The sequence below is a fragment of the Carassius auratus genome, chromosome 4 (genome assembly GCF_003368295.1).
Source record: "Carassius auratus strain Wakin chromosome 4, ASM336829v1, whole genome shotgun sequence".
NCBI lineage: Eukaryota > Metazoa > Chordata > Actinopteri > Cypriniformes > Cyprinidae > Carassius > Carassius auratus.
This window is the reverse complement of record NC_039246.1, coordinates 9742036-9766040: the sequence shown is the minus strand read 5'-3', so window position 1 is coordinate 9766040 and position 24005 is coordinate 9742036. Positions and strand designations below refer to the sequence as shown.

Sequence of the window (24005 nt, the reverse complement as noted above, 5' to 3'; positions counted from 1 at the left end):
TTTATCAGTTCTCATGAAAAGCATTCTAAAGTCTTAAAAGTTCATTGTTTTTAGTTATTTTTAGACTCTGGGATACCCAACATAATGTAAGTAATGCAATATACATTTTATGAACATTTTTTTTTTAAAGGAAATTTAAGAAAGGCGATTCTTACAATCTGGAAACTATGCGTATAGTATATATATATATATATATATATATATATATATATATATATATATATATATATATATATACACACACATATACATATATGTATGTATGTATGGCCTTAGAAACACCAAGGTCAAGATGTAGGCTGTATACTGAATGCAGTGCAGTCATTTTGAATAAACGCGTCTGTAAATGAAAAAGTACATGTTTGTCTGAAAAGGTTCAGCCTTGAAATGGACTAAAATGTAGTCGGCCTTGTGTCCTTTATTTTGAGTAAGTGGAGGTGCGATACTTGTGTGGGAGGCACTAATTCAGCTCCTGATATCGCTCCAGTTCTGCACTCACTGCGCTCGAGTTCAGTCAGCAGTCTTTCAACTCCAACTTTCAGCGTGATCCAGGCGCACTTGACTGACCGCAACGCCACGAAGTGTACAACTAGGCTCCGATGACATGTTAAGAACTGAAAATAATGGATTATCGTGTTAAACCGAAATAAAAGATGATTTCTAGTCGGTCAGACTCCGTGTAACGCGGCGATGCGCAGCGGCAGGTGATGTGGATGCTGACGCGTCGGGGCTCAACTGGTCTCCAAGTGGCGCTCAGAACCCGTGGAAGACCTTCTGCACGATTGGCTTTCAGTAGGAGTCGGAATCATGGAGTTGAGGGACTATCCAAGAAGTCTTTATGACAATTTCAGAATTAGTTTCTATTTAGGCACTTACTGTTCATTAAACACAGCTGTGCGAATCAACAAATGGGTCGTTTTAAAGCACTAATCTACTATTGCTTATTGCAGTCGGTTTTTAAAACTTTTCTAGGACGTTTAGTGACAACACTTGTTCTTATCGAGTTAATCCGGATCCCGTTGGCTCGTATGGGACTGAGGCACTCATCGCGGTGCCTGCTCCTGCGGAGAAAGATGGCGGAGGCGGAGAGCTCGGAGGTAAGTCAAAGATTCCTCAAGTCATCTATAAAACATTAAACCTCGTCCGGATATTCATATATCTACCTCTAAATCGCTTGAGATGCATTATAGTTCTTTATTATGTTTTTAAGTGCACGATTGCGTAAAATGACGCGCTGGTTTGGAGGTCATACAAATCAGTGTCCGGTGATGTATGTGACTATGCAGGCTAAAAAACACAGAGATCCGAGCCGAGCAGAACACGTCCGATTTCCCAAGACGATGTCTTGAAAGCGATCACACAGACCACACCAAACGCTAAATATAAAGGTTTATATTAATATTTATGTTGCGCGTATCGGTTGCGTAAAGATAAGGCAGGCAGACATCAGATGCAAGATGTTATTTAAAATCTTGAACGCAACAAATTAGTGTATAATTCGAACCTAAGCGATACAGTCAGACGGTAAAGTTGGTCTTGTGCGTGTTGAATTGAACAGTCATTGATCTTTTTCTTTACTGGGTCATCGCGAGACGGCAGAGCGCTGTCCTTGGTGCTGCAGTATTCAACCCCCCCCACGAGCTCATTAGCATATCCACCTTTGCATACCTGATTTTAATGTTGACGCTGTTAATAGGTCACTAAAAAACACAAGCCCTGAATGGCAAGGTGAAGACAAATCACAAGGTGAAAAGCATTGAAGAAGTGCCTTCTGGCCATCTGCTTTGTTAATTGTTTTTTGTCACACATCTATCTATCTATCTATCTATCTATCTATCTATCTATCTATCTATCTATCTAAATATATGCAAGATACCTTGAAAAAATGTTTGTTGAAAAAAAAAAAAAAAAAAAAAACGCTCTTCTAAATAGAGGCTTTTGCCGTGCTGCCATAGTAGCACCATTTTAGGTTCCCAAAAGAACCTTTCAGTGAACAGTTCCTGACCATTTTCTAAGAATATAAAAAAAAATCTAAAGAACCCTTTTCCACTATATAGTGGAAAAGGGTTCTTTAGATTTTTTTTTCAACCTTCTTGTGCATATTGAAGGTTCCATGGGTGTTAAGGTTTTTCATGGAACTGTGCCAGTAAAGAACTTTTATTTTTATGTGTATCACATAAATAAATACATTAAAAACATTTGCAGAAAAAAAAACCTTTCAAAAATGAACTACATAATACAACTAAATATTATAAAACCCCATAGTTCAAACAGTAGGTCACAGTACTAACAACACCAAGGTCATGGGTTTGATTCCCAAGGAATTCACGAACTGAAAAAGTCGAAGAATTGTTTTAGATAAAACTGTCTGCCAAATGCATAAATATACTTATTGAACCAATAATTGGTGATGAAGGCCAGCGAGTCTATTGTTATATATCATCTTGACCAGCAGCACCAGCATCAGCAGCACCAGCAGCAGCGTATTTCCAATGACCCCTCGTCCCAGTCCTTGCAACCATCTCCACTACCAAAACCAGTGACATCTGTTCATCATGTTCCTCACCCCCCACACACTCCACACGTCTCCTCGCTTTCTGCCTGTCCGGGCCGAGGCAAGATGGCCAAGCTACTCAACCCGGAGGAGATGACATCACGAGACTACTACTTTGACTCCTATGCCCACTTTGGAATTCATGAGGTATACGTAGTACAATTTTACCATCGAGCATTAAAAAGTATGCAAGTCTAAGATGAAACTGTGTAATTATATTGTTCATCTCTGTTGCTTTAAGAAAGGAAAAAATATCAAGAAGAACCGAGGAAGCACACATTTGATACTCTCACATGTATAGCAAAAGGGTCAAATTGGATCTATCTGAAGATAAAAGAACACCCTTGATAACAGAACAAAGAATTAAAAGAATAAGATAGTGAGATGGAGAAAGGGAGAAAGAAAAGGGGAGAGAATTAGAGCAGAGGGAGGGGGTGGACGGAAAGATGTGTATCAGTTAATCCCAGCAGGCTAAATGGAGACCTGTCTCTATAAAAAGAATCCTGGAGACACTGTGCTTTGTGTCCTATATATTGTCCTCCATAGCCCAATCCAAGAGAAAAGGTGCGGAAACAAGGGATAAAAGTCATGGGCTTGAATTCTCAAAAGTGCATCAGTAAAATATGTACAGCCATACACTACCGTAATGTAATGGTGTAATGTAGAAACATAAATGATAAGTTCTACAGAATCGAATTTAAGACTAAACTTGTTGATTCCTCTCAATAGGAAATGCTAAAGGATGAGGTGAGGACGCTGACCTATAGGAACTCCATGTACCACAATAAACACATCTTTAAAGATAAGATCGTTCTAGATGTGGGCAGTGGAACCGGAATCCTCTCCATGTTTGCTGCCAAGGCAGGAGCCAAGCATGTATATGGGGTGAGGACTCACATTACTCATTACAAATGTGTGATGTTATGTAAAAAAGTTTTGAGTTGGAAGACAACATGCAGGCATTTCTGCAGATCGTACTCTTTTTTAAAAAAAAATTTTATACTCACAAACTTTATGTATATCGGGAGAGACAGAGTGGGAGGTGGTGCTGATAAAATCAGTACCCTCACTGTGTTTCTGGTCTGTAGTTAGATAACACTCCACTGATCCACCCACTAGGTCCAGTTTTAGTTGCCGTTTTTATCTTTTCTTTGCCACTAAGCACAGAATATTCTAAGCAAAAGAGGTCTCTGATTTTGTCCAGAGCACAAATACATCTAAGCAGAAAGGGTAACCAGGTTCATAGATTTTTTAAATTAAGAAAAACATTTTTTTTGAAAATCATTAGTTTTCTGTTAAACACACTTAGGCTTAAGGGTAAGCAAGAACAAGACTGTTCTAGCAGAAAATAATGGCTTGATTACACAAAAAAGCAAATGCAAGAGAATGGGAATAACATGCATGTGTAATATGCATAATAACCAGCAGGAAACTGGAGTAGATGGCTGTGCTGATATTCAGAACAACATAACTGTGGTTTAGACACAACGTTGCCAGTTGCTTTGTCTATTTTTGCTCCGCCAACAAGAACAATTCCAAACAAAGCAGAAGAAGAATTTGTAATATAATCTCACAGCAACACAAAAGAGATGTTCTTTTGAATATAACAGTGGTCTTGAACAAATCGGTTGAGTGAATGATTAATTGACTCATGTATAAAGACTGCAGTCACTTGTTTCATTCCAGAAGAAATCAGTGGTTTTGAATGAATTAGTTGAGTAAATGATTCAGTGACTGACACAAAGACAGTATCCACTTATTTAATTCTGGAAAGAATAAGAGTTCTTGAATGATCCGGTTGAATGAATTAATCTTTGACTCATTCATAAAGAAAGTCACTGGTCGCCACCTACTGGCATAACAACATAATAAAAATAAAAAAATCAATGAAACATTGCCACAAAACACACAGATTTACATTCAGTCTAAAGCATGCAAACAAAGACAAGCAGATTAATACAAATAGTATATTCCACAAAATATTTATAATCATTCATTTTTTTTTCTTTAAATATAAACCTGAATCCAATAAAACGTATACAGGAAAAAACGGTCTCGAGTCTGCTAGAATGGATTTTTTTTTTTTTTTTTTTTTTTGCATTAGTTGCAACTATATCAATGAAGAAGAATGTAAATATCTTTATAGTTATGCTAACATAATTAAGCTAATTATCTTCTTTTATATATAGATTGAATGTTCCAGTATATCAGAGTATTCAGAGAAAATCATCAAGTCAAATCACCTGGACAATGGTAAGATTTATAACCCCCTGTTTATTCCTGTTAGGGCACAGCACAGTGTTTAGGTCTGATCTGCATTCATGTGTCGAGTAGAGGAGTCATACATTTTCATTTTGGCAAGTGATGTTCCATGACACAGGAAGCAGCTTCCTGTAACGGACACTCTCCCCTTGTAGTGTGATGGCAGAAGTTTTTGTTTAGTTGTCAACAGCAGCTCTCATTAACACTGGAGCGCAACAGGCGAGTGAGAAGCCTGAGTCAGCGTTAGAGAGTCACTGCTGTATACACACACACACACACACACACAAACAAACACAAACATACACCAGCATGGTAGCTGGACATTGGCAACTTGCCTTTTGCAAAATAGGAAAAATTGCAACGATGGAGAAAAAAAAGAAGAGGGAGAGAAAGAGAGAAAACCATGAAAAACCCATCAATCAAACATAGCTTTCTGTAGTCTTTATGTTTATTATTTTTAATGACTAAATACTGGATTTTTAACCCATTTGATTTCTATAATATGACATATTTATAAGTGAAACAAAAACGGGGGTAAGACTTGAATTTGTTCCATTAGGAAATAAAAGTTTGTTGTTATAAATACATTTATTCAGAATAAATTCAAAATTGTATATAATATGCAAATACATTCAATAATAATTGTATTTAATATATAAATATATTTCATATTTAATTGTAAATTAAACTGCATTAAGTCAGCTCAGCCATTTAGATTTTAGAAAATAAATAATTATTATCTTATTTAGACAGTAATTATAATATTACATTATATTATGTGTTGTATTATATATGTATTATTTATGCTACCAATAATATTAGAACTTAAACCATTTAAAAGATTTTACAATAATATAGATTATCTAGTTTTGATATTAATTATAATAATTATTAAATATTACATCATATTGACAATTATGAGTAAAACAAAAAAAATGTGGTGAGAGACTTGATTTTATCCATTGGGTATTATTAATAAAGCAAATCTGGAAATTTAGCTGTACCTAAAATTATCACTTTATTGTTATAAATATATTTGAGAATACAATATATTTCATATTTAATCGTACATTCAATAGAACAAAATCAGCTCATGAATTTAAATGTTTTAATTTTCTGTGCATTTGCAGTAATCACCATCATTAAAGGGAAGGTGGAGGAGACTGAACTGCCGGTGGATCAGGTGGACATTATTATTTCAGAGTGGATGGGCTACTGTCTTTTCTACGAGTCCATGCTCAATACTGTCATCTACGCCAGGGACAAATGGCTGGTCAGTGAGTGTGTGTGAGCTGGCTGTCTCAAGGCCAAGGTTACGTGTCTAATTAGAATGTAAAGCATGTGTCCATGCTGAGACTGATCATTTACAATGGGAATGAGTGGCTAATCATCGGGCTGCTGATGAATGTCTGCCGCTGAATCACAATTTGGTCCAGAGGACAAGTGGCTTGTTAGACATTTTATGGAACCACTGTGTTAGTTCCAGAGCATTGTTTCACCCTAGGGTTATTTGTATGGTACATTGAACAGGAAGGAAAATAAATGATAATGTGAAATCACTAAAATAATAGGAATATAATCACGCATATGCCAGGAAAACGTTTTTAAGATTATTTTATGAATGTAGTTTCAGCAGTGTCATGTGGTGTGACAAGATACATCTAAAACCATTTAAAAGATTAGATATTAATAAAATATTTCCATCAATTATTATATCTCATTTTATGTATAGTGATATTATATTAAACATTTTAAAACCATTTAAAGGATTTTAGGTAATAATTTTAGATTATTTAATTTAGATATTATAATAATGATTATGATATGTTGATTTATGACCATATTATGATATTTTGATTCTAATTCAGAATATCGTCCCCTTGGAATTATAAGGTTCTATCTGACATTTTTGTCAAAATTGAGTTATTCACATATTCTTATTCTGTGACAATTTATTTACATTATGTGATGTTTTATTTTAAGTTTTGTACATTTGGGGATTTTTTATTGAAAAAACAAAAAGGTTCTATCTACAGAAGTCTATGGAACACAAAAATTTTGAAGCTCAATATCTCAAAACTACTGAGAACGCAGATAGAACCTTATAATTCCAAGGGGACGATATTTGAAAAGATTTTAAAATAATAATTTTATAGTTACTGAAATATTGTATTGTGTTTTATGACCTCTTTTATGACATTTATACTACTACTACTACTACTATTTGTACCTTTAACAGTTCAATTTAAAAATATTAAATTGCATTATATGTTGATTTATGACATTATAACAATATATAAAATAATAATTTATGACCTATATATTTTTTTTTACTTCTACTGCTACTACTACTACTACTAATAATAATAATATTTAAAAATATATATATTTTAAATACTAATTTAAAAATACAAAGGTAACTTGGACATAAGTCACCTGCCCATAAATCTTTTTCAGATGGGAGATCTGTAGATTCTCTTTCCTGTCATTTTTCAGAAACCTGGTGGCTTCATGTTTCCAGACAGAGCGACACTGTATGTGGTTGCCATTGAAGATCGGCAATACAAAGACTTTAAAATCCACTGTGAGTACTCTCTCTCTCTCTCACACACACACACACACACACACACACACACACACACACACACACACACACACACACACACACACACACACACACATAAACTTACTGCCAAGAGTCAACAGATACTGTATTAAATGAGCATTTAATACTGTATTGCATCTCTTTCTCATTCTGCAATGTGGCTTGATCAGTGCTTTGTTTTGGATCACTCACTTAGCTTAAGGAAGAAAAGAAAAACAGTAGGAAAAATTCCTGTTGGGTTCCATTACTCCCCCGCAGCAAGAGCTTTGCTTTTTCTCCCTCCTCCTTGTTTGGACAGAAGTGTGAGATTGGCCTCGGCCTAACACTCATGTGAGGGGATGCAATCAAATGCTGCCAGACACAGAGGAGGCAGGAGTCTATTTTTGGGCCAAATAAAGACGACCAGACACAGCCAGAAAGATTTTCTACTTTTCAGAGTTCTAAAATGTCTTAAAAAAATTTTCTCCATGCTTGCAGGGTGGGAGAACGTCTATGGTTTTGACATGACATGCATTCGGAATGTTGCTATGATGGAGCCCCTGGTGGACATAGTAGATTCTAAACAAGTCGTGACCAACTCCTGCCTCATTAAGGTACAGGTATACGCTCGATATGTGTGTACATGTGAGCAAGATCTGAACTGAATCATGGTACTGATTGACTGCGCGATTGGAACACATGTAGCGTGGGTGTTACCTAACAGAATCGTTCGCAGTAAAGAGCGCCTGATGATCTCAGCACATGCACAAACACCAATCATTCATTTAAATAAGCCAACAGAAATGAGTCCTCGTGGGATATAATGCTAATAATATCATCATGTAGGTCATTTAAAGGCATATATTTTGTTATAATTAAGCATCTCAGTAGGAAAGAAAAAAAACACAAATTAGATCTCTTTATTATCTCAATTATTTCTCCTAAACAGGAATGAGATTAAATTCATAATATAATTTAATATAATGCAATATAATATAAATTATTATAATTATTTTTCAAATAACATAACATCTAAAAGTTTGAGATAATATTGTCTTTATTATATGTCATTCAAAGCTAGCAATTACTACTTGGAACTTGAAAAAAAAACTATGCTTTAAGTTTCCGTGACTTTTTAATATTTCATCATACTTTCCTTTTTTGTCATACACAAAAAATCAAACCCTGATCTGGAGGCAGTGTGTAAACGTGACTGTATGTCTAAATGTTTCAAATTTTGCTCAATTTTATCTAGATATCAAAGTTGAATAATAATCAGAGATCTTAGTATTAATTCTCAAAATATGTGAACTGTACTACATATATTTCCATATCCGTAACTTTATAGTCTTTCATTACTTTGACAATTGTCTCTTTTGTCTTGGAGAAACATCTAAGATGAAGTTTATATATTTAAGTTATATATTTATATAAGTTTATATAGTTAATGTTTTCTCTAAAGCAGCAAACTATGAGCAATATAATATCCTCATTCTCGTGAGCAAGTTTGTGATCTGTTTGACAGTGGAGACATATCGAATTTCAAAAATGTCAAAAGAAAAAGCAACAATGTAGGGGAGAGAGAAAAAAGCTGTATAGCCGCCAGCAAATGAACGGGAAAGAAAGAGAAGGCTCTGTATCACCTGAGGGATCAAACTCTTTGAAGAGGAGAATGATTTGGGCCTCTTTGTGAGGTGTACTCAATGAAGGCTTGAATTGAACAGATGAAAGGGTCAATGCTGCTACTGATCTGTTGTTCGCACAAAGAGTAATAGGATCTTTGTTCGTCAAAACCGATGCTTGAGCCAACTCCTCAACTTATACAGTCTTTGAAACTGTTCAGATATATGGGTTAAGGCTATATGACATAAACCACATTACACTTCAAGCTTACAGTAGATCACAGCTGAAGTATCTCATGGCAGACCATCAAAGGACTTTAGTGCAAGTATGCGGCTCAATCATAATCTCTACATTTCAAACTGTGGGCCGCAGCCCCCTAGTGGGTCACAATAGTATTGCAGGTGGGCTGCCAATTACTATTAAAAGTAATAATAATATTGTTCATATATGTAAAAATGTCTATGTCATAACATAATAACATCATTTCATGTATAGAATTAAATAAGAACAAAAATAAATATTAAACTGTAACTATGCTTCCACTATTTGAGCTCGCTGATTGGTTTAAGAATAAACCGCCAATTTATCTTAGATATTTTTGCTGCATATGCTACAGAACAACAGCATTTGTGCCAAACAGTGACAGTCCGAGTTATTTTCTGTTCATTGCCAGTTCATTCAATAAAGACAGTTAACAATCTAGCTTCTGAGTACTAAGTTATTAACCCAACAGCAGCGGGGTCAGTTAATTTTTTTGCAGTGGGCCGCACAAACATGCGTTTGGTTGTGTGGGCCACGAGTTGAAAAAGGTTGGGATCCACTGCTTTACATAAACATAACTTCTACATGAAATAGTGAGACATGACATGTTGCTTTCAGGAGGTGGATATCTACACGGTGAAGCCGGAGGATCTGACGTTCACCTCGGCCTTCTGCCTGCAGATCCAGAGGAATGACTATGTTCACGCTCTCGTCACGTACTTCAACATTGAGTTCACCAAGTGTCACAAGAAGACGGGCTTCTCTACAGGTTCAACCATCACTTCTTCTGAACCTTATTTTCTTTTACAAATAAATTTGGTGCTAACGGAGTCATACATTCCCTTCAAGCCCCCGACGCTCCCAGCACTCACTGGAAGCAGACAGTGTTTTATCTGGAGGATTACTTGACGGTGCGGAGAGGGGAGGAGATCCTGGGCAGCATCACCGTGAAGCCCAATGAGAATAATGAGGTGAGGCTGTGAATGGAGGAGGTGAGAAGCCTAACGTTTAAACAGTGGTTCTCAACCCATTTTAACCAATTGATCCAAGGCTGCCTATGTCAAATACAATATTAGAAGGACCCTAAAGATATTTCTGGTACTTCTACAGTAATACAATATTTTTTTGTTTTTAATTCAATGAAACATGACAATATATTAAAATAATTAAAAAAAAATTAACTGAATGTTCTTTGGGTTTTACTTTTCATTACCAAAGAATTTACAAGACTTTTCTAATTACAGGATTGAAAATTAAAGTTTTTTAAATTATACTTCATTCACAAATAGCAATTTAAACTTAGAACTTGAAAGTAAAAAATAATTTAAAGACTTTTTAAGACTTGACTAATAAATTTGTCAGGTATGGAATATATATATATACACACACACACACACACACACACACACAGATATATATATATATATATATATATATATATATAAACCTTTAGCTTGTTTTGTCTTATTTTGAATCATTTAAAGCCATCTTGAAAATAGCTATTTCTACCCAATATAATAATTAAGAATATGACATAACTGGGAAAAAAAACAAGTATATATACATGTATAAATTTAAAATTTCCATGACACTTATTTTTAGTTCCACGATTTTCTCATACAGTATAACAAATGAAGAGATAAAAAAAAATAGCTTATGCTAAAAACAAAGTACTGACGCAGCCAAATTTGATTTGTTTCAGCGTGACTTGGACTTCACCTTTGAGCTGGATTTCAAAGGACAGCTCTGCGACGCAGCCATCTCTCACGATTACAAGATGCGGTAAAACACGAGCAGCATCCTGAGTCGGGCCACTGCTTCCCAGGGAGATTCGTGCAATCGGCAGATTGTGCCTCTCCTCTGCCTCTGTCTAGATCAGAGAGGCTGCTGACCTGCAGGACCCGTCGGTGATGTCATCAGTGCCAGTCCAGCACTAAAAGCAATAGTGTCAACACGTGTCCCGTTCTTAAATGCACATAGAGGATAGACTGTAAAACATCACTCTGAATGTAACCGTTAATGAGTCTGAGAATGTCAAAGCTTGTGTTTATTTAACCTTATAAGATAGGAAAGTGTTACCGAACAGTATATGCCAATGTGAATCGTACAATAGAACTCATCGAACAAAGGCTTCAGTTTGGATGCATACATGAAAAGAGCATTTTTGATGTTTTGCTTATGTTGAAGTACTTTTATTGTGTTCTATTTATTGGGTTAATGTTGAGTTGTTTAATATAGTGATCACTGGAATATTTTCTGCCTTTGCTTTATTTGAATTCATTCAGGTGTCACTAAGATTTTTCTAAAGGACTTCTAAGAGCAGCTACACTATTTTAAATCATTCTGATCAAAAGCAGGACCTACGAGATTTGTTATCTTAGTGTAACATAATGTGACTGTTTTATCTTAAGAATATTTTGGGTTTTGTGTTCTTGGTCAACTGTCAGGTCATTGTCACATTCAACCTTTGTGTAAAACAACCCCAGAGCAGTTCAGATGAAGACAACGAATGAGGCACAGCATGCTTGACACTGAATCCAGACAATGTTGTTCCCTCAGTAATATATCTGAAGATTTCGGTGGCTCATGTAGTTTGTCATCATCTGAACCGTCTCTGTGAATGGTAACTGAAACACTTGTTCAAGCAATGAGGTTTTACTGGGCAGTTTGAAATCCAGGTTTCATGATGCTAGCAAGACTTCAGGAGCTTTGAATGAGGCTATTGCAATGCTAAATAAATGGGAAGTAACAAACAATCACATTTTCTCCTGAATTATTTTGCTCTCACTCATTCGGATGAATGGGATAAATTGGTTAAACTACATTTGTCACATGCAGCTTGACTGAACACATTTTCTCAATAAATGTATTGTGAATGACAATTGGTATCATTAACAAATAGAATATGTACAAAGACCATTTAAAAGAGGTGATATACTGACCTGTGAATATATAATATACTATACTTCATCTACATTTTGGAGAAACTCATCAGATGAGCACACATATACAATGCCCTATGACAAATAGACATGAAAAACCTTTTTACACTTTACACTATTAATTGATACAAATATAAGTGAATCTGTCCTCTTTCATCCAACATTAAATTATTTACATTAAGTATAATGTGGTTTGACGATGATACGTAAAGCTTAAAGTGATTTCACTCGTGTGTTTTATGGTGTGTGTGTGTTTGTGTGTGTGTGTGTGTGGTCACTTGCAGCAGGCTTTCTTCTTTAAAGGTTGATCCACCAATCTGATCGTGTTCACCCATACTCTGTCTTCCTGCTCCCTCAGGACCCTTAAAGCATATTAATTAAGATACTTATTAAAAATAAAAAAAAATTAAACAATTAAAAATAATAATAATAATAATAATAAATTGCATTTACATACAGTATAATAATTCCTTAAAAGCTTAAACAATATAAAATAAATATTACATTTTTAATGCATAATATTAAATGCAATTATATATAAAATTACATGTATATCAAATATAAATTTATATATTTTGGTTGTACAAATACTCTATTCGCACGTTTCACACCCATATTTAATTGATTCAACAGCAGAAAGTGTCTGATTAGTGAAGTTATGTGATCTCAACATTGAGTGGTTCGCACAATCTGTGAAGTTGCATATTAGATCACACTTTATCAATAAAAAAAACGAAGCTTTCTAGTTGACATCTGATAATGTTTACTGTCGGTTAGCTGTCTCACAGTTTAGACCTCTATCTGTTTTTGTGGGTCGCACCCCTGACTGAAGTGTTACAAACATCACAGCTAAACAAAATGTGACAATGTTTGATTCGACGTTGCATTCATTGTGTTTTCTGAGCTCTTACCTGGCCAGATGAATCATGGCCTCCAGCACATTAGCTCCAGTAAAAGCACTGCACTCGTAGAACATCAAGTTTGCTTCCTATCAAATACAGCAAACTACTATTAATCTCTGCTCACTGTGTTGAATTAGATGATGTAGAGTAAAAACAAAACATATTATGTAATATTAATATTTTAAAGGACTATACTGTCTGTTTGAGAGCACTAGAGACATCTACACCTCTGCAAGCATATCGGCCTCTTTTGTCTGCACTTCTCTCTCATTCTCCTTGTCTGATTTGTTGCCAAGGAGCATGACGGGTATAGGGTCGCCTACGGCCTCCAGTATGCTGGCCAGCCAGGGGCGGACTGATCTGAAACTGTCCTCCATTGTGATGTCATAGATGACCACCACGCCATCTGCCTTACGGAAAAACTGCTTGGTAATGCTGCGATACCTGCAGGGCACAGTGACATTGCTTTTATTAATGCTGGATGTTTATCAGCTGTGACAAGCCAGATTATGTTTTGGTTATGCAACAGATTACTCTAGAGTCTAGACAACAAGGCTTTTAGAGCCGTAGGATAACAGTGCAGGAACAAAATTAAAGAATATAAACTGAAGCTGAATGTAAACATCCTAAACCAGATGAAATGATTGAATAAATGCAAAACTCAATCCTTTTTGTACTATGTTGGTATCAGGGCCTCACCTTTCTTGGCCTGCAGTGTCCCATAGCTGAAGAGCCACATGACTGTCCCCCAAATTTAGTGTTCTGACACTATAGTCAATGCCTGCACAGCACAGCAAAATTTAATTTTTTATTTTTGGTTTGGATTAGGTTTATAAAATTATATATTTGTATATATGCACACAACAAATAAAGGCATAAAAATGCTGTAAAAACATGTTTCTTTATTAAATCAAAACTGCAGTAAGATATATTGTCCACTAGGAGGTACTGTCGTGTAAGATTTCTGTGTGGAACATACACGTGCATTGATTGAAAGTCACTAAAACACTCCAGTTCTGTTCATATGCAAATGCTGTTTGGTTTGATTGTACCTAATACAATGAAATCCATACTTTTTAATTGTTTAGATTATTAATGAAACCACTAAAGTGAAAGTCTATGAAAACTTTGCAGAAAGTGAAATGATGATGTTTGACATAATCTGCCGTGCAATGTGTGCCAGGGTTTTTAATGCAGGGAGTGTGACTTCTCAAGCTGTTTCATGTGATGCTGACTGCTTTAAGAAATCCGTCTGATATAGCAGAGTAGACTTAAGTTAACACACCTACACACACACACACACACACTCAATCACAATGCACTGCAAAGCCTTGTAAGACTAATACTATGCACAAGAACAATGCACAGACTTTAGATGTCAAAGGTCACAAACTTTGGTAAATCCGTTTGAAGGGAAGTATAATTGATAACAATTAGCACAAGCGAGAGGAGTAATCCATTCTTCTGACCAAATAAGCCAAACTCCAGTAAAGGGCCACCAATTAGCAGGACCAAATATCTATTTCCACTGGAAAAAGTAATGTGTTAAATTGTAAATTGCACGTGGAGTGGGTAACCAACTTACCCACAGTGGCTGTGGTGGCAGAATGAAACTGGCCATCACAGAAGCGTCGCAGCAGTGCAGTTTTGCCAACGCTGGAATTTCCCACCAGAATGACCTTAAAGAGGCGCTGAGGGGACACAGCGGATCTTTCTGCAGGACCCTGCAGCCAAAAATACCCAGAGTGTTCTCTTAACACTACAGTTAAAGGCCAGTTTTGTTGAAAAGTGCACACAGGGATATAGTCTAGACCAGTGGTGTCAAAAATCTGTTCCTGGAGGGCCACTGTCCTGCAGAGTTTAACTTCAGCTCTGTTTAAACACACTTGAGCCAGCTAATCAAGGTCTTCAGACTCACTAGAAACTACTAGGCAAGTGTGTTGGCGCTAGACTCGGCAGGAAACTGGCCCTTCAGGAACATGTTTGGGCATCCCCGGTCAATATTAATGATCTCTTGAGCTAAAACTATTCATTTTAAATGCTCTCTTTTGCATTAGATAACTTTTTTTGTTCCCGTATCTTTAAGATTTCTATGTTAATCTCTTCTGTTATGGTAATCAACATCTTGGAGGGTTTTCTTGCCTGCTGGAGGGTCTCCTTTCCGACAGGCTGACCCCGTGCAGATGAGGGCATGTTTCCTCTGATATATTTCTTCTTAGAAGGCTTCTTCACTCTAACTGGGGGTGGAGAGCCAGCAGAGGCCAGGGATGCATTGGAGGGGCACAAGGAGCTTGTGTTTAGACTGGCCTGACCTTCTTCTTTGCCCCACTCTTCTTCTTCTTCTTCACTTAGCTGATGGAGGAGAAGGTGAGGTTCTCCTTGCAGCAGGTGGGGGAGGTGATCCTCCTCGATGGATATGACTCTGCGTAGAGGCCATCCATCCAGTGGAGCATCCTCCACATCCACTCTGTCATTTACACCTTCTGAGTCTCCAGCTTCTTTTTCAGATCGTCCCTCCACCTCTGGCTTCCCATCATCCCATGTGCTGAAGGGTGAACAGAGACCGTTTGCTAGAGAGGAGGTCTTCCTGTTAGAATGCTGAGTCACTTCCTCTTTATCAACTTCTCTGAAATGACAGAAAGAGAGGTGAGAGAATAAATGTTTCCATGTCGATAAATCGCGTACGTAGCCATTCTAAGAAAATATATGTGAGGATTTCTCACCTTCTGACAGATGGTTTTCTCTCAGTGTATTTCATTGAAGCTGTGCTCGGTCTTTGCTTGCGTGAGGACTTTTTCATTGAATTACTGCACTTCTGTTGTGAAAAACAAGGAGATTTTTTGTTTAGATTGCTCTTATTAGAAGTCAAAGATTTGAACACACCCACTCCTTTTCCATTATTAATATTCTCCACATTTTAGAATAACGGTACAGTCATCAAAAATATGAAAAAACACAACTGAAATACATATAATAAAATAAAATGTAAAGTGTCATATAGAATTTGATATGTACATACAATTTATGTGTGCCTGCCAAATTAATTTCATATGTGTTTACGCTTTACGCTTTAGATCAAGGTGTTTTAAGATCATGACAAGCATAGATTAGTGTTGGTAAAACTAATAAACATTTAATTTCATTGAAATCAAATAAATGTTCTATGTTGTACTAAAATGACTAAAACTAAAATGATACTGAGTGGACATAAAAAAAACTAAATATAAATTAAAACTATTTTATATAGATTTTTTTGTAATTGTGGTAATTTTGTTGCTTTGCCATCTAGGCTATATTTTCTGTGTCATTTTAGAAATGGAAAAAAATGTAGAAAATGTGTAAACTTACCAGAAACGTAATGTCTCGCTCATCTCGTAGATGTTTATTCATTTCTCTGAAAGAACAACATTTAATTTACGATTTCAGTTGATTGATTTTTTCCACAGCACCTGTTAGCATATATGAAGCTCACCTGAGCAGATCCAACTGTTTCATCAAGCTCTGTTTTTCTCTCTGCAAGCCTTCTGTGATTCTGTACATCTCCCTGTGAGGGGGAAAGTGTTTGTGTTTATGAGAAACTCTAGACACTCGTGGGATCTGTGTGTGTACATAATAAATGCACAGACTAACATCTCTCTTTCCTGCTGTAGTCGAGAGGCCTGCTCCTGCAGAATGCCCAGCTGCTCCTGAGCCAACACTAGCTCCTGGCAGGTGTGCTCCAGTTCACGAGACAGCTCCTCGTTGGTCATTTTGAGTTTAACATTCTCCAGTCGACTCACCTGGTGTTCGCTATGAAGGTCACGACATTGTCGCTCCAACTTATAATATATACACAAGGAGAGCAACTTGAAAAGGTGTGAGTTATAAAGATGTGAGTTGCACAAAAGTATAAGATTTTGTACGATTATGACTGTTTGATCATGGCACTAACCCTCCTCTGTTTTTGGAATAGCTGCTCCAATTCTTGTTCTTTACAGCGGAGCCGCTGCTGAAGCTCTTGACTGCGCGACTGCAGATTTTCAGAGTCCTGAAAGAAAGAATGAACACACTTGTTCATTTCAGTTTAGACAGCCTTGATCTAAACAATGCACCATTATCTCCAAGTCGAGATCAAGAGATAACAACCGCACAAACTGAAACAGAAACTGTAGTTTGAAACCGAGTTGACTATGCAAGATTAGCTGTATGAACTGCAGACATTCAAAAGTTTGGGGTTAGTAGGATTTTTTTAAACAAGTTTTAGAAAAATGCTCACCAATGTTGTACTTATTTGATAAAATATACAGTAAATATGTTGTGAAAAATCTTTACAATTTAAAGGAAATGTTTTCTATTTAAATATATTTTAGAATGTTATTTTTTCTTGTGATGGGAATGCTGAATCTTCAGTAGACATCACTTCATGTCACATGATCTTGCTCAATAAACTCATTATCTTATAATTATTCTTATTACTATCAAATGTTGAAAATATGTTGAAATATTTTTATTGAAACTTTGATGTATTTCTATTCAGGATTCTTTGATGAACAGAAAAATCTAAGTTTAAAAGAACAGTATCTAAAAATATTTTATAATATTATAATATTATATTATAAATGTCTATACTGTTGCCTCTGATAAATGTAATGTGTATTTGCTAAAAATAAATATTCATTATTTTTTTCAAAAAAAAATAATAATAATAATCGAACAGAGTTTAAAATAATGGGGGTTTTTTTACCTTCAGAATTGCTCGATCTTTTTCATGAATGATCTGTTGCTCCATTTCCTCGTATAATCTGCAGATTTCAGTGTCATGTGTGGCTGCTTTCCTGTGCAATGAGGCAATGGTGTATAATGTTAAAACAAACATTAAGCCTAACAGGCCTACAATCGAAAGGAAATTTTATGATACAAACGAGCCGTTCACATAATATTAAACCACAAATTCAGTATTTACATTCAAAAACTGGCTTAGACATTTACATCCAGTTAGGTAATAATTAAAGGATATTCTTATATAACACTTAAGCTCAAACGTGAGTGCGTCACACTTGAGAGCAAATATATATTCCATTTTTTTTTCTCCTGTATTTACTACATATTACCTGGAGATGACTTTAAAAAACACATTAATTGTTGCAATCGTCAATTAAATCGTATGTTTACGTTGATTTATTCGGCTTATAAAATACGCTACTACTATGAATCCGGTTTGGACTTTCATCGCGAGAGCGCCCCCTGCTTTGAGTATGAATGAAACATTCACTGCGTGAGAGTTTAGAGCTTTACTGTTTACTTGTTTTGGATAGGAATAAAACGTCATGCATAGACGATCCTGTCTCTTTGCATTTAAATATATATTTATTCACACTAGTGCCTGAAAACCTCTTCATGGACATAAGTAATGAGAGATCTTTATTTGTTGTCCAAAGATGAATAAAAGCCTTATGGGTGTGAACTGACATGAGGATGATTTGTTCAAATTATCAATTATGATCAAATCATCAATTTGAGTTTCCGTCTCATCTGGCCCTTTGCTTTCACATTTGGTTTTCTTTTTTGTTTTCCTTATCCATGTTGTATTGTTTTCTGTGAAAACTTACACTGCTGTCTGCATTAAAGGGACAGTTAAAATTAAAATTTGATGACTTATAAGTCTGCAGTCTGCCATAAATCAAGAAGAAAACATCTCAAGCACCCGTCCGCCTGCTTCTAAGAACATGCAAAGAAGAGTTCTAACAGTTCAGGCATTGCAGTGCATCGGAAATATAAAAACTTTTTTTTTATTGTATGTTTTAGGCGTGATTCCCATCAACTTACATTATAAGACTGATAGACTGCAACGGTTTGAGCTAAATATCTTGGTTTGTGTTCTACTGAAGAAACAAAGTCACCTACATTTTGGATGCCCGGGTAAGCAGATAAACATAAAATTTTCTCTTTTGGGTAAACTATCCCTTTGACAAATAACTGACCATGGCAAAAGTCTTTTTTATTTTTATGGCAAAACCTGGGTCGCTGTCGTGGAACAGTTAATGGTTTCCCTTTGCTAAGGGAAGTGTTTAAGGGATTAGGCTATATGCATTAATCCCTTAAACCCAAATTGCCTTAAACATAACATAATAATTCCCTTAAACCCAGATTCTTTGCATATCTTTAACCAATACATATTGCAAATCTCATCATTATGACCTAGATTTTATCAAAATATGCTTTATTCCCCCCAGAAAAGTATGTAAAATAATGTTAACTATTAATCTTAGTGAACATTGGATATGGATAGAACACATAGCATTCTATAGAGAATTACATTAAACCCCTAAGAAGAAATTATCCCCTATAACATCGTGGAAATTAAGAAAACAAAGCAGATTATCGGTTCTTAAACATGGGTGACTTTAGATCAGGGGTGCCCAACCCTGCTCCTGGCGATCGACAGTCCTGCCAAGTTTAGATCCAGTCCTAATCAAACACAGTGTTGCTTTAGATGGTACTGCTCTCTATTTATTCTCAGTCACCTTCTGAGGGCGCTCTCCATCTCCTTCCTCTCTTGTCGTGCCTCTCTGATTTGATACGTGACACAGGCCAAGAACTCTTCGAAGTTGGACAAGAGGTGAGGCTCATCTTTCCTGAGCTGAGCCCACAGGTCACGAACCTCACTCGGGCTGAAATGAAGAGGAAACTTTTACTTGTAACAATATAAAGTGTAAATGTATAGCTTTTTTTTTTTTGCAATGCAATGTGCAGAGCAAACTGTAAAACAACAGTACTAACTCTTCAAATACATTGCTAGCACCCAAGCTCTCCATCAACATGCTGAAATGTCTCTCTTCATCATCCTTGTTCTCTGACAGCTGTTCATTCCCAGAACTCTGATCAAGAGCTTCTGGATCTATTTGAGAGGATGTAGTCATTAGTTCCTCTGACATAGAGACTCTCCGTCCATGAAGAAAGTCACCTGGGGAACAGTTACAGAAACAGTTTCATTTTCTTTGCTATATATATTGCACCAAACAACACATAATTTTTTGAAGAGCTCCTTTTGTCTGGAAGGAGATGAGAGACTTACTAAATCCAGAAGAAAACTCTCCTAGTGTCAGGTATCCGTTTTTGTCAAGATCTAGTGAGTCAAAGACGTTCTCCAGTTCCACAGTAGTGAGTGGCAATTCTTTGTGGAGCCTCTATTGTAAATAAAAATAACTTTTAAATAGGAGGGTAAAAAAAATTATATATATGCACCCTAAATATTTAAAACCAAAACTTTCATGGCCATAGAATGGCAAAAAATATAAACAAATAATTTGAATAGACAGAGCTATTTGGTTATACTGAAGCCACGACAGTTAAAAATCAAAATCAAAAACAAGTGGTGTCGCTTTTAAGGACCCCTACTTTACCGTCATATCCGTACGTGTGATGAAGCCCTTTTCCTCGCTGTCACAGATCTGGAAAAAGTCCTTTATTTTGTCCAACATAGCAATGTGTCCCCCTCCTGCCTCCTTATTCACACTTTTGCTTGACTTTTCCTGCTTCTCATCCTGGTTTGAGCCACTGCTTACGACCCGTGTAGATCTATCCTGTCCAGTCTCTGACATGATTCCGGTATAACTTCGACCGTCTTTAATAAGAGGTCAGGATGCAGTGCAGGCGAGAGACGTGACTCAAACTAGCTGGACATCAAAGATAGATCCAGTACGGAGAATTTTCCTGATTAACTGAGGAGATGTAATGCATGCATTGTTGTCTTGAACTGAATCTCTGCTGTGGGTCCCAGCTGGAAGTGCAAGAAAAAGTCAAATTAACAATCCTCTGAGTCTTTAGGAATGTTAAGACTTTGAGAAGTGAAATGCAGATTACTGTTGTATATGTGTTTGTGTGCATGCAGCAGAACAGATTAACAAGCCTTGATTTTAAACTTCAGCTTCACTTTGGCTTTGAGTGAGAACTGTAAAACATTTAAGGTTTAATTGAACACTTGAATACTTTATCACTATGTAATAAAATTATAAAAGTTGCTAAATATAAAATTATGTATGGCAATGTATGGAAGGTGATATGATAAGAAAAAATCTGTAATCTTGACATGAGTATACAATTATATTTAGTTCAATTGAATCGAGTTCATTTAGATAATGAAAAATGATCAGTGCACATCTACAAAGCCACTGCTGATGTCATCATTGTGCAGACCTGACACTTTTTTGCTTTGATGTCCCACCACCACAGTGTTGAGGGGAAAAGGAAGAGGTTTCTGTGGTGAAATTTCCTGTTTGAACAGAAGTTGAAGTTGCTAAGGTTTGGACATGAGGCTGTCAAGTATTTTATATTTATATTAAAGCATACACCAATTAAAATGACTCTGTTGTTTGTCTAAATGGTCCCATAAAGAACCTTTAACATCCGAAGAACCTTTCTGTCTCAATACACAATAAAATGCTTAATTCATGAAGCTTCAAACTAAAAATACATGCATACAACGTTTTTATAGAGAGCAATAAGTAAAATTACAGTTCTTACCTGATCAATAAAACAAGTATTTAACTCTTCCAGGTATATGCCTACAATAATGTTAGTAGTAATGTTAGTTTGTGGAGAGCGACTGTTACTCGGTTTCATATCATGGTGCGCGCGAGAAGAGGAGGAGGAACTTGTTCAGCTAGGAAGCCCTGCTTTCTATCAGCATAGTTCAAATACATGAAGCAGCGTCATCATCTTGTACATGTTAAAAATATGTAAAAAGACCAAATATTCAATATTGCGGTGACCAAATGTGTTAGAATTAGTCATTAGACCCCCATATTAAAACCAGTCTTGCTTAAGAGTAATTACATGCGACGTAATTACTTTGTATTATATATTTCAGTTTAGTATATATTACAACAGTAAATAAAGAGTAAAATTAAGAATTCAGTTCAAGAAATCAGAAAAATTATATACGTGTAAAAGGGAGAATCTCCATCATGCGGTGAGACAGGACAAGACATTAAGAAGTGTTTTTCTGCCATCTGCTGGACAAATACAACATTGCAGCAAATGTTTATTGCTGTTGTATTAGTCTCCAAGATATACCAGTTGAATGTTATAATATATCATTAATAATTTATACAATAAACATTCATCGTTAACAATATAGTTTATGCTGTGTTGTCATCATATTTTATTGTTACATTGGATAGAATAAAAAAAGTAGTAAAATCCACTTACAGTAATATTATGCATAATTTGTCCAGAAATAAAGAGATGTGTGAAATGTTACATTTATTGAAATTAGTGATGGAAATTAGTTTTAGTAAGTTTTTGTAAGTGTTTGAAGTTATCAGACTTACTGAGTATGGGTCACCATACTTGGCTGAATGTCATGTCACTTTCACTTTCAGTGACATCACAATGCTATTTAGCCATAATCAGCCTGCCTTTAATAGCTTTTCCTGAAATTTTGTTGGAAAAACTGCTTGCAGTATCTTAATGAAATAAATAATAACAATTCCTAACATTTATATAGCCTTTTTCTAGGCACTCACAGTGCTTTACATAGTCAGGGGGTATCTCATTATCCACCACCAGTGTGCAGTATCCGACTGGAAATGCCACATCTTTCACTCAGGTTCCTCTCTGGCTCTTCATGATGGTCTGGTGCGGTTGTCTGGAGAGAGACAGTGTGAGGGGGAGCTGGAAGTTTTCCTCCATCAGGTCTGGAGGAGAGTTCTGCTGGACTCCTGGAGTCTCACTGAATCCTCTGTGGTCTGCAGACAGCTGGACTGTGGCTCTGTGCTGAACTTCTATGGCTCCTCTTCATCCAGTCCTGAACACAGTCATGAGTGTGTGACGGGCTTCCAGTGCTCTGGGAGTGAAGCTCATCTGGGGAACTGCAGTTCTCCACAAACTCTCAACTGTAGCTCCACACAACAGCTGAACATCACCTGCCTTGGTGAGAACAACAACACTGGACAGATTCCTCAGTTGTTCGTGATCAGTAATGTTGTTTTTCTTTGTCTGTATATCAGGTCGAGGGTCCATCAGGCTGGTGGGTTCTGGGGGAGACTGTGCAGGGAGGCTTGAGGTTTTTCACAGCGGCTCATGGGGGACAGTGTGTGATGACTCCTGGGATATTAAAGATGCCCATGTGGTGTGCAGACAGCTGCAGTGTGGAGTGGCCCTCAGTAACCAGCAGGTACCAGCCTGGTTTGGTCCTGGTTCTGGACACATATGGCTGGATGAGGTGGAGTGTGAGGGGAATGAGACGTCCCTGTGGAGCTGCTCTTCTTCAGGCTGGGGGAAACATGCTGATGATTTTTTTTCTTCATTAAAATTAATATAACATTCCTATTATTTTCACATTGCCATAATGCCCCTTTTTTCCCAATTTAGGTATTTAAAAAAATTATATATTCTAACTGGCTGGATAAAGTTACATGTCGACCACATGATTCCACTTTATGGCAGTGTCCATCTTCACTCTGGAGACAGAACTATTGTCATGAAGATGAAGTTGCCAAAATTACTTTCTCAGGTGAGATGATATTTACTCTTGTATCTGCTCCGTCTATAATTTTTCTTCTTCTACTTCTCCTCCCAAATGAATCGCATTTTTTTAGGGCTTAAACATGCTCAAAAAGTCATGAAACTTTGCACACGCGTCAATCCTGGTGAAAGTTTTCGTCTGATATAGGATTCAGAAGAGGGTGTGGCAAAATGACTCGACAGCGCCACCTATACTAAGGAAATCAACAGGCTTCCAGCTATGTTTCATGTACATGCACGAAAATTGGCACACATATGTAACACACCAATACCTACAAAAAAGACTCTTGGAGCAAAATTCTATGCATTGTATTTTAACGAACTCCTCCTAGAGATTTATTCAGATCAACACCAAATTTGGTATGCCTAAT

At 36.4% G+C, this 24005-nt stretch overlaps 2 protein-coding genes across 4 annotated transcripts; one reads left to right on the top strand and one right to left on the bottom strand.

The window, feature by feature from the left end:
• Nucleotides 1–300: 300 nt before the first annotated feature.
• prmt8b (protein arginine methyltransferase 8b) lies at nt 301–11897 on the top strand. Of its 2 annotated transcripts, none has more exons than XM_026240436.1 (10): nt 301–1097; nt 2453–2701; nt 3284–3439; nt 4744–4807; nt 5947–6089; nt 7313–7400; nt 7899–8014; nt 9903–10053; nt 10134–10255; nt 10987–11897. In XM_026240436.1, the coding sequence occupies exons 1-10, from the start codon at nt 909–911 to the stop codon at nt 11068–11070; spliced, it is 1362 nt and encodes a 453-aa protein (XP_026096221.1). In that variant the 5' UTR covers nt 301–908; the 3' UTR covers nt 11071–11897. The 2 variants fall into 2 exon arrangements, with proteins under 2 accessions (XP_026096221.1, XP_026096230.1); XM_026240445.1 differs by having other exon boundaries at nt 303–1097; nt 2456–2701.
• Nucleotides 11898–11923: 26 nt separating this feature from the next.
• Nucleotides 11924–21735, bottom strand: cracr2ab (calcium release activated channel regulator 2Ab). Of its 2 annotated transcripts, XM_026240254.1 has the most exons (19): nt 21631–21735; nt 21304–21379; nt 20971–21058; nt 20511–20887; nt 20183–20294; nt 19888–20071; nt 19632–19778; nt 17852–17942; nt 17060–17155; nt 16759–16946; nt 16601–16672; nt 16477–16522; nt 15852–15943; nt 15271–15754; nt 14714–14852; nt 13828–13909; nt 13356–13572; nt 13138–13214; nt 11924–12588 (listed from the first exon to the last, which is right to left on the bottom strand). In XM_026240254.1, exons 4-19 carry the CDS (start codon nt 20706–20708, stop codon nt 12501–12503), a joined length of 2313 nt encoding a protein of 770 aa, XP_026096039.1. In that variant the 5' UTR covers nt 20709–20887; nt 20971–21058; nt 21304–21379; nt 21631–21735; the 3' UTR covers nt 11924–12500. The 2 variants fall into 2 exon arrangements, with proteins under 2 accessions (XP_026096039.1, XP_026096048.1); XM_026240263.1 differs by lacking the exon at nt 20971–21058.
• Between the last annotated feature and the right edge of the window lie 2270 nt (nt 21736–24005).